Source organism: Rhea americana, unplaced genomic scaffold (genome assembly GCF_003343005.1).
Source record: "Rhea americana isolate MKP2758 unplaced genomic scaffold, rheAme1 scaffold_686, whole genome shotgun sequence".
Classification (NCBI taxonomy): Eukaryota; Metazoa; Chordata; class Aves; order Rheiformes; family Rheidae; genus Rhea; species Rhea americana.
The window spans coordinates 10,171-19,248 of record NW_028186852.1 but is presented as its reverse complement, the minus strand read 5'-3'; the positions used below and the strand labels follow the sequence as shown (position 1 = coordinate 19,248).

General features: G+C 59.5%; 1 protein-coding gene across 1 annotated transcript; it reads left to right on the top strand.

The window, feature by feature from the left end:
- Nucleotides 1-1,934: 1,934 nt before the first annotated feature.
- On the top strand, nt 1,935-7,648 carry LOC146586506 (maestro heat-like repeat family member 5; the record flags this gene model as incomplete). The annotated part of the gene is made up of 9 exons (XM_085321201.1): nt 1,935-2,002; nt 2,058-2,247; nt 2,723-2,872; nt 4,153-4,340; nt 4,429-4,566; nt 4,697-4,805; nt 5,744-5,920; nt 6,742-6,897; nt 7,547-7,648. Coding segments are annotated over exons 1-9 (1,278 nt in total), but the record flags the coding sequence as incomplete, so codon positions are not given.
- Nucleotides 7,649-9,078: the final 1,430 nt, after the last annotated feature.

Genomic DNA, 9,078 nt, shown 5'->3' with positions numbered 1-9,078 from the left:
ATGCACTAGTTTCTGGATATAGCATGTGGCTGACTCTCAGGCAAGAAAATGTGTACATGTGGCCAGGTTAAACAGTCCTGTAAGAACAAGGCTGCTTCCAACAGCAGTGGTTGGTGACCTCTCTGCAGAAGGGGCGTTTTGGTAATGCTGAGCGAACAGGTTTGCATGTCTGCAGGAGGCTGCAGTCCCCCATGAATGCGACACTTGCTCCTGGCCCAACGCCYGTGTGACARCTCCAAAGAGCAGTATTAGGAAGAGGAGGCAGTGGGATACCGACAGCTTTTATAGGGAACATACAAGAAATCAGTGCTCAAGAGGCTTCTGTTAAAGGTGCTATGAAACAAACCTTTCCATTCCTATGGGAATCTGACTTCCCTGAAGGTCAGCCTCTTCCAGCATTGTGCCTATGGACTACAGCTGTGACACTACTGCTCAATCAAGATGTTTCACCTGTTAGATACAGTCACAAATGAGGGATGAAATCCAGCCACTGCCTAAATGCCTTAATGCTAGTGTGCCTGAAACCACGGCCTTTGGGGCATTCTTGCTCATGGGATTGCTCAGAGATTCATAGCACCATTCAGAAATGTGCAACTCTAACGCAGGTGTGCAGAGAGAGGACTGAAGGGTGAGAACTGGAAAACACTGCACAGATGCAGATGGGAAGTAGTATTGAGTGGAGCAGTAATGACGTTAGAGTCCTTCTCAGAGGCACAACACACAGCTGTGAGTGTGGTGACATAGTATCTCTTTAGGGAGTTTAGCATTTAGAAACTCAATACACYTCTGTCATGGTGGAATAGGGAAGCTTGTCACTGTGGATCCTCATAGGGAGTCAGTGCTCAGACAGAACAGCCCAGTTATCTGTCAGTGCTGTTTGAGAAGAAAAAAGAAAACTTTCTGAGAGAGAGTCGGAAGCTGTTTGGGCATTCCTATGGTCAGCTCAAGGTGAACTCCCACGTTTTCTTTTTCCAGGCTCTTTCTATAGCACAGCGGGAAGAGAGGCCACACACATGACTGTAGAAGAGACCCAGAAGTCATGTTTAGACTCATGTTCATGCAGTGGAGACTAAGGGAGGTGTCTCATACACTGARAGTTTCTAGCCTTGTATAGAAGAGCCCTTGCTGCTCTGCTTTGCACGGGCTTTCACAGCCCTACGTCCTGCCCCTACAGACAGGATGCGCCCTCACTGCTCTTGTCCAGCATGTGCTGTGTGCCTTGGTTTAGCACTGTGAGGTGCTCAAGTCTTCAGGATTATAGTGCATATCTYGRCCAACTCYTTTCCTGTCATGCTACCTGGAAAGGTCTGTTCCCCAAGCTCAATGAAAATGAGCCATGGGGTCAACACGTGACTTAGAGGATGAGAGGGATGGCTAGCGAGTGAGGCTGATGGGGCCCTGTGGTCACTGAGGAGAGGGCTCGTGCCRTCTGTGGGCTGGGACTAGCGAAAGGCTTCCCTCTTGGCCCCAGAGCAAGCTCTGCTTGCTCACAGGACCTGAACTCAGCCATGCAGCTCTGGCCCAGTGCCGTCACCCTGGCTCTCCAGGGTCACTGCCAGCACCAGCACTGCCCCATACCTCTCTCCAGAGCTGCTTGCTGCTCAGCCAAGCACCACTGTTGGGACACCAGGTGTGACGTCTCGGTCTTGGCTGCCCTCCTGTCTCTGGCAGATGTTTAGGGAACGGGCTAGAAGGATAGTGTAGTGGTTATCCCATATGCTTTACAAGCTGAAGGTCCTGGGTTCAAGCACCAGTGGAACCAGCATCAGGAAACCTTYGGGAGGTTGGACTAGATGACCTCCAGAGATCTCTTCYAACCTTWCTGATTCTGTGATTCTGTAACACCTCCAGCCCGCTGAGAGGACAGAGAGGTCCTCCTGAGAGAACAGAGGTCCTCCTCACAGCCATCGGGGGCATGAGCGCTGGCAGCACCCATGAGGCACAAGCGTCTGGATGAGCTTGTGACAGAGGATGCTGCCCTTCTGGAGCACGTAACTAGCCTGTAGGTGGCATGGCTGGGGCTCGAGGCCACCAGGGTTGTTTTCCTCTGACTCCAGATCTGCCAGGCACCCTAAACCCTCTGAGGCCAGCACAGAGCGCTGCGGGGTGCTCACAGGGGTGGAGAAGGACAGGAATGGAGAGGAGCAGTCAGGGACAGCAGACAAGGATGAGAGCAGCCCTGAGGGCACCAGATCCTCATGGGGGCCCTGTGACACCTCAAAGGCAGAGAGAGGTTTGCCCGGGGAGGTGAGCGAGCCCTGCACCCCCTGAGGGGACACACCCTGCCCCTCACTGGTCTCTCCCCTGCCCTGGTGACGCGTGGCACTAGGGTGACACTGAGGCCCTGTGTGACTGTGCTCCTATGACAGCGGCAGCATTGACAGGTGTTGGCGTGGCCTCGGCCCCGCAGTGTTCGGGAGGATGGTGGCAGGAGAGGATGATAGCGTGTGGGGCTGCCAAAGGAGCCCGAGTGCACCCGAGAGTTGCTCTGTCACCCCCGGGCAGCCCCGAGGACCCTTTGCCGTGCCGCCCACAATGGCAGACAGACCCCCCAGCTGCCCCAGGGTGGCCTAGGATGCGGAGGCTGATGGGGCCTTTCCAGAGGGCAGCTGCGAGCTGGAGCCCCACGAGGTGCACACGCCCCAGGTGCTGCCAGCGGCCGATGGCAGGGACACCGCTAGGTGCTCGGTTTCTATCTTGGCTGCCCTCCTTTCTCCTGTAGGTGTGTGGGGAACACCTCCAGCCTGCTGAGAGGACAGAGGTCCTCCTCACAGCCATCAGGGGCATGGGAGCCAGCAGAATGGATGCCATGCAGGCAGCTGCTCACATGCTGGAGGAGCTTGTGAGCAGATATGCCTCCCTTCTGGAGCACGTAAGTAGCCTCTGGGTGGCATGGCCGGGGCTCGAGCCCTCTGGGGGATTGTTTTCCCCCCGAGTCTGGACCTGCTAGGCACCCGACTCCCTGTGAGGCCAGTGCCGAGTGGTGGCATGGGCAACCATTCTTGGTGGGAGCTGGGCGGATGGCTGTAGTGTGGCAGCAGCCCCGCTCTGAGCTGTGTTCCCTGCAGGTGCCAGAGGTGGTGAGGTGCATGTGGAGAAGCATGCTGTCCATGAGCGAGGCGTCTGCACGGTGCAGCCTGGACAGGGCTCTTCTCCTTCTGACCGGAGCGTACCCCGAGGAGGTGGTTGTGAGCCTCTTGCGCTGTTCCCCATCCTGCGACAGATAGGGGCCCTCCGGCCTGTGGTGCTTGGGGCCCCGCAGCCCTTCGAGCTCATGCCGTGTGGGCTGTGGGACATCTGGAGGTTTTCAGCCCTCTGCTGAGGGGCTGGGCCTTCCCGCTGTGCCCGTTCGGCAGCCCCGGTTCGTCAGGAAGGGCTGCAGCAGGCAGAGCTGACCGTGTCTGCCTGCCTTGAGCCCCTGAGGCCGGTCACCTTGCTCCCTGCCTGCAGCACAAGGAACTTGAGGTTGGTCCTCTGGTGGCTGGTGGGGGCAGGGCAGGCTGGGTGCTGCCGGCAAGGGGCAGTGGGCAGAGGCCGGGCTGGTGGGTAGCCCGGGTGCTGTGGGTCTGCCCAGGCCAGGGTGTTGTGGCTGCGTCAGCTGTGGACACGGCACTCTGTCCTGCAGTGCTGCCGCAGCCATGTGGAGGGTGCTGGTGTCAGAGCCTGTGGCTGCGGGGAAGGTGCTGAGGGAGCTGAGCTGCATGCTGTTGAACTGGCCAGCATGCAAGGCAGTGACCTTGGATGGGGACAACACGGATATCTTTCCCTTGGCTGTGAGTTTCCAGACTAGGCCTCTCTTGCTGTGCCCACCTCTGCAGGTGCAGGTCTTGGGCATGGTTAGGGGCCAGGTAGCAGTAATACACAGGCCAGGCAGGCCAGCAGGGCTGTGGCAAGGAAGTCAGGGTGGCCTGCAGGCTGCATGCAGCCCTCCAAGGGTGATGTTCACAGCACCCCAGGAAGGCTTGTTGTGGCAGTGTCAGAAAGAGGAGCTGCGCCCCACGAGCTCCCATGGCTTTGCTCTGAGCAGAGAGCCAGAGCCAGCCCTCCTGCTTCTGTCAAGGTGCAGGGCTGTACCTGAGCACTACTCCCAAGCTTGGGCAGCACAACAGGGACATCTCAGCAGTCAGCCTTGTCTCTGGGTGTTTCCTGCAGGCAACAATGGCACTGCATGAGATCTTCCAGCAGCGCAGCTGCGCACAGCATGTGGAGGCATATTTCCCCAACCTCTTCATGGCGCTACTGTCGCAGATGTCCTTCACTGCAGACCTGTCGCCGGAAGAGGCTGAGATGTGCTGGAGGCAATGCCAAGGAGAAGAGCGTGCTCCCAGCAGCCCCACAAGGTGCTGCACCTCAGCCCCGCTGCTTCTGCCATGGACCTACAGGCAGGGCCAGGGTGCCAGTGGGACCTGGTGTTTGCTCCACACACAGGTTAACAGTGCGGACCATGAAAGCCCTGCTGTGCTGTGCTGGTTATGAGGACCAGGTGCTGGCCATGGCAAGGAAGGGTGCCTGGGACGTGCTCCTCAGTGCTGAGACCTACCACATGGGAGTGGGCTTGCTGGCCAGGTGAGAGCCCCCTTGTGCCCACACTGCCCCAGCATTTCTCCCCTGCAGAGAGGCTGCCTCCCAGAGCCTGTAGGGATGCCCAGCCCTCTGAGAAAGGGGCTGCAGCCTCTGGGCTTATGATTTCTGACAGAGAGATGAGGAAGACCGCAAGACAGCTGCATGTTTTCCAACGGCTGACAGTACCGCTCAAGAGCAAGGAGTCCTGCCAGAAGATCCCTGCCATGGCTTTCCTTGTGGAGGTGAGCCTGATGGTAGGCAGTGCCTCTCTGGGATGCCTCTAGTTCCAGTGTTTTTGTGTACCCACAGCAGTGGAATGGGCAGTAGTGAGTGGAAATGGGGCAGTGAGCGCTCTGCGATTAGCCTCCTTGGCCTGGGCCCCCCTGTGGTGGGATAATCTTGTCTCCACATGTATTTGATGCCTCCTTTGTGCCAGTCTCTATTCCATGGCTCCTCAAAGGCCTGAGGTTAAGAAGCTGCAACTGGTGGAGAGGAGCTGAGGAGCAGGCGGGGGATGTGCATGGTGCAGCCTGAGGCCCAGGGCAGGGAGTGGGGCCTCAGGGGCTCTCAGCACTCATTGCTGCCCGCAAGCTGGACTTTGTCTGGATGTGCTGCCCTTGCCCAGAGCTGTTGGTGGGATGCAGCACTGCCCACTGCAAGGAGTCCTGCCGGCTCTGCCAGTTTCTTCCTGCAATATATGTTTCAGCTGCTGGCCTGCAGTGACCTTCCTGGAGACAATGACGATTTCCTGACACTCGTTTGGCTGTCTCTGCGGAGTCAGTGCAGGGTGATGCAAGGTCTGGTGCTGAGAGGCCTCGTCCTGCTGTGCAACTGGCAGGAGATGGTGAGCAGGGCACAGGAGGTGAAGCTGTGTGGGCAGTGTGGGGCTGGGCAGGGGGTGCTGGGGAAGAGGATAGCTTGGACTTTGCTGGGCTTCAGGAGCTGTGGTCCCAGGCATCCCGGTCGAGCACCAAGCAAGACAGCTCCAAACGGCTTGTGTTGTGGGAGTGCTGTGCCCAGAGGGAGCCTGCTGCTGAGAGGTGGAGGGGAGCCTGAGCACAGGGCCAGGCTTTGGCCACAGGCAGCTTCTGGGCCAAGAAGCAGCAGCCCCCACGCTGCAGAGGCCACCGTGTGCTGCACGTCTTCTACTCCTTCAGAAAATAACTTGTACTTCCCACAGGTAAGAAAAACGCAGTTYCTGTCACCGCTGCTCATGAGGCACCTGCAGGACGCAGACAAGGACATGAGCAGAAAGGCCCTGCTGGTGCTCAGTAAAGTGCTCCATGTCATGGAGAGATGGAAGATTGTCAGTATTGCTCTGCTCCTGGCCGAGAAGCTCCTGCTGCTCTTTGATGACGTAAGGCTGGAGGGGGTGCCGTGGCTCTGGTGGTGTGCCTGTGAGGTGGTGTGCGAGGTCACGGCTGCGGCAGGTTCTCCTGCACGTGAGCGCCCCAGCATGTGAATTTGTGTTCCCCCCACAGACCCTGGGTGCTGCCAGGAGCCTTTTTGCCGGGTAGCTATTGGGATCGTTGCCCTGTGCTGCCCGTGGTGTCCTGGCTGCGGGACCGCATTGCGCAAGCGCCTTCTGCCCCTCGGCTGCTCTGCATCAGGCTTGGCCCCTGCAAGCCTTTCTGAGGCTGAGGCAGTGCTGAGCCAAGAGCCAGGAGCAGGCCTGGGCAGGAGGTGGGGCTGTGCCTCATGGCTGCCTCTTACTGCTGGCCTCTGGAATTGGGAGCCCTGGGGTCTTGAGAAGGTCTCCCCAGGAGGGCCAGGTGGGTAGAGCTCCGGGAGCCTGTCCTGATGCTGCCCATCCTAAGGCTCGCTGCCAGTGCCCCAACAGCCCTGCCAGGCACTGTGGATGGGCAGGCCCACAAGCTCTTGCTGCTCGCTGGGGCAAGCAGAGAAGGCCTGGAGTGGGTGGATGCACGCAGGCATTGCTGTGGAGGGCCATCCTGGGGCAGCTCTTCTGGGCCTCGGCTGGGGGTGCCTGGGGGAGTACGGCCAGAGCCAGGGGAGCCCTTCCAGGCACAGATGTCTCTCCCAGCTGTGCTCTCGCTGGCTCCTTGGGGCAGAGGGAAGCTCAGAAACCTTCATCGCCCCATCAGCCACACTGAGCCCCGAGCGGAGTGTGGGCTTGGAGCAGCCAGTGCTGAGGTGCCCCCTCTTCCTTTCCACCAGGACTCAGACTGCATACGCAAGCTCTCCATCCACCTCTTCAGCGATGTGATGCATAGTGTAGCAGGCACCAAAACACAGCAGATGAAGATGCAAGTACACAGGAGCCTGGCCCCACTGCTCTTCCACTTGCACGATGAAAGCCCAAGCGTTGCCCGGGTATGGATGTGGAACCTGAGCAGTCATTTGAGTCCCTACAGGCTTGCTGGCTATCTCTGCAGGTATCCAAAGATGGGGTTTGACCCCCCCCCACCAATCCCCGTCACCTCATACTGTGCGCTGGGCTCTAGGAGATGCCTGGGCTGGGTCATTCCCTCTGCTCCCAAAGGCCTGAGCAAGGCAGCAAGAGACATCCTGCTCACTGAGTTCAGCTGGTGGCCCCAGTGTCCTCAGCCTGTGCAGAGGGGCAGCAGCTGCAAGGGTTTTTGGGAGCCAACCAACTCCCCAACCCCTGAGCCTGGGGAGGAGAGAGCCTCAAGGAGGCAAATGCAGTGAGGGGAGGGGTCAGGCCTGGCATTCCAGGGACCCAGCTCTGGGGCCAGGACCCAAGTATGGGCAACGGAGCAGCCCAGGGATCCCAGCACCCACATTCAGAAAGCCTAGGTGGCCTGAGGTACCTGAGGTGGCGGTTGACCCCCCCCCCCCCATCTCTGCCTGATGCATTCAACCCCATGGTAGATTCAGTGCCCAGCTGCTGGCTCTTCTCATGGTGGACCAGGGAAAGCCCCAAGGCTTGCCAAGAGGAGGGGGATGCAGGTTCTTGTCCCCTGGACTGTGGTGGCATCTCCTTGTCTCTGGTGCTGTGTAGGCCTCGCAGGAAGCCCTCCTTGGTGCTGCCAAGTTCCTCAGGTGGAAGCAGCTGAGTTACCTGACTGAGACAGCGCAGACATGGAGGATCGGCGAGTGCCTGGTAAGGACGGCTGCACAGCCCCAAAACCCAGCCCGGGCAAGGCCTGTCCCCCTCCGTGCCCAGGGTGCAGGGCAGGCCACTGTGCCCCTTGCCCTGCCTGGAGCCCAGAGCTGCCTGCCTGGAGCAGCACTCACGCTGCCATTCTCCAAGCATGCTGCTCCCTCCAGCAGGCTCTTCTCCAGGCACCTCTCCCCTTACCAACCCCTGGGATGCTAAAGCTGCCCCTGGCCCAGCCAGGCCTTGCAGCAGGAGGGTACCTCAGCATGCCTGGGGAGCAGCCTGCCCTCTGCTCCCTCCAGAGCTCAGAACTGGCCAACCTGTGCACGGGAGTCATGAGCATGCTGGCAGGAGGAGGCTGGTCCTGGGTGGAGGGGCTGCGTGGCTGCATGGGGAGGGTGTGTGCCAAGCCTGTGCCCTTACAATCTCCCCAGCTGGCGAGGGGCAGAAGAGCAAAGAGCACCTGCGCGAGAGCCTGTTGTACTTGCAGAGCCCCCAGGAGTCCTTGTGAGAGGCGGCTGTGAGGTTCACTGGTGAGCCCCTACTGGCGTCCCTTTCTGACCCRGGGCAGCTCGGCTGTGGCTGCTGTGCTGGCAGCAAGAAGCAGCCCTGTGGCTGTTGCGGCCCCTAGTGCCTGATGCAGGGCCTGGGCACCCAAGGGCTCTGTGTCAATCTTCTCCCATCTCTGCCCACACAGGAGCAGCTGGTGGGAGCCTTGTTCAGCCCCTGACAGCAGCGCACTGGGGTCAGCCCTGCCCGAGGGGAGGTGGGCGCGTGACAGGGCCAGCAGGTCTAGGGACCCGTTTGCTGCTGGGGGTGAACTGAGAAGCAGGATTTGTGATGAACTCAGTGTGTGTGTGTGTGTGTGTGTGTGCGCGCGTGCACTTAGGGCTCATTGGGCAGTGCACGAGGGTCCAGAGCAAGGAGAATGTGGAGGACATTTGCAAGGGTGAGTGAAAGTAGCAGGATGTCTGCCAGGGCTGGTGGGAGGAAGACAGATGCTGGGCAGGGAGCTCCCACCCCTGACCCAGGTGAGGAGGGCTCTGCTCCCCGTGCGGAGCAGGGTTTATGGGGGTAGAACAGAGCCATTCCAGGTGCCTTTGGGACGTTGCTGGCCAGCAGCTCCCAGGTGATCCACTTGCCCCCCTAGCTCCCAGGTGGCTGTGGGAAGAGCTGGGTGGGTCTGGCCATGGAGGGGGATGTCTGGTGTCCATGCAGAGACAAGCCCTTGATCTCTACTCTGGTCGTTTCTCTCTCAGCCCTGCATGGCTTGCAGAAGGACATCAGCCCCTCCATCTGTAGCCTGGTCACTCACCCATCCTGCTCCTGAAAATTCCAGGGAAGAAGACTCCCACCACAGGCCTGTGCTACTGCCTAAGAAGGGCATAGGAGCGGTGGTACTGTCCTCTGAGTGGTGGCTGTGTTTGCTGCCA